The sequence below is a fragment of the Condylura cristata genome, unplaced genomic scaffold (assembly GCF_000260355.1).
Source record: "Condylura cristata isolate star-nosed mole 26May11 unplaced genomic scaffold, ConCri1.0 scaffold00006, whole genome shotgun sequence".
NCBI classification, from domain to species: domain Eukaryota; kingdom Metazoa; phylum Chordata; class Mammalia; order Eulipotyphla; family Talpidae; genus Condylura; species Condylura cristata.
Window position 1 is genome coordinate 267,794 of NW_004567107.1, and position 626 is coordinate 268,419.

The window sequence follows — 626 nt, forward strand, 5'->3', positions numbered from 1 at the left end:
CCCGCCCAAGGAGGAGGAGCTGCGGGCGGCGGTGGAGGTCCTGCGGGGCTGCGGCCTGCACTCGGTGCTCGAGGAGTGGTTCCTGGAGGTGCTGCAGAGCGACCTGCAGGCCAGCATCGCGCCGGAGTTCTGGAACGCGCTCTCCCAGCGCGAGAACCGCGCCGACGAGCCCCAGAGCCTGCTGCTGCTGCTCGACGCCTTCGGCCTGCTGGAGAGCCGCCTGGACCCCTACCTGCGCAGTCTGGAGCTCCTGGAGAAGTGGACGCGCCTGGGCCTGCTGCTGGGCACCGGCGCCCAGGGGCTGCGGGAGAAGGTCCACACCACTTTGCGGGGCGTCCTGTTCTTCTCCACCCCCAGAAGCTTCCAGGAGCTGATCCAGCGGCTGTACGGGCGCTTCCTGAGGGTCTACATGCAGAGCAAGAGGAAGGGCGAGGGCGGCACGGACCCCGAGCTGGAGGGGGAGCTGGACAGCAGGTACGCGCGGCGCCGCTACTACCGGCTCCTGCAGAGCCCGCTGTGCGCCGGCTGCGGCAGCGACAAGCAGCAGTGCTGGTGCCGCCTGGCCCTGGAGCAGTTCCAGCAGCTCAGCCTGACCCTGTGAGTCCCGCGGGGCGCGGGGGCCGCCG

The 626-nt window shown here is 71.1% G+C and overlaps 1 protein-coding gene across 1 annotated transcript; it reads left to right on the forward strand.

Moving 5' to 3' along the window:
* Window positions 1–4: 4 nt before the first annotated feature.
* ANAPC2 (anaphase promoting complex subunit 2) lies at window positions 5–601 on the forward strand (the record flags this gene model as incomplete). Its single annotated transcript, XM_012721157.1, has 1 exon — window positions 5–601. A coding segment is annotated over one exon (597 nt), but the record flags the coding sequence as incomplete, so codon positions are not given.
* Window positions 602–626: the final 25 nt, after the last annotated feature.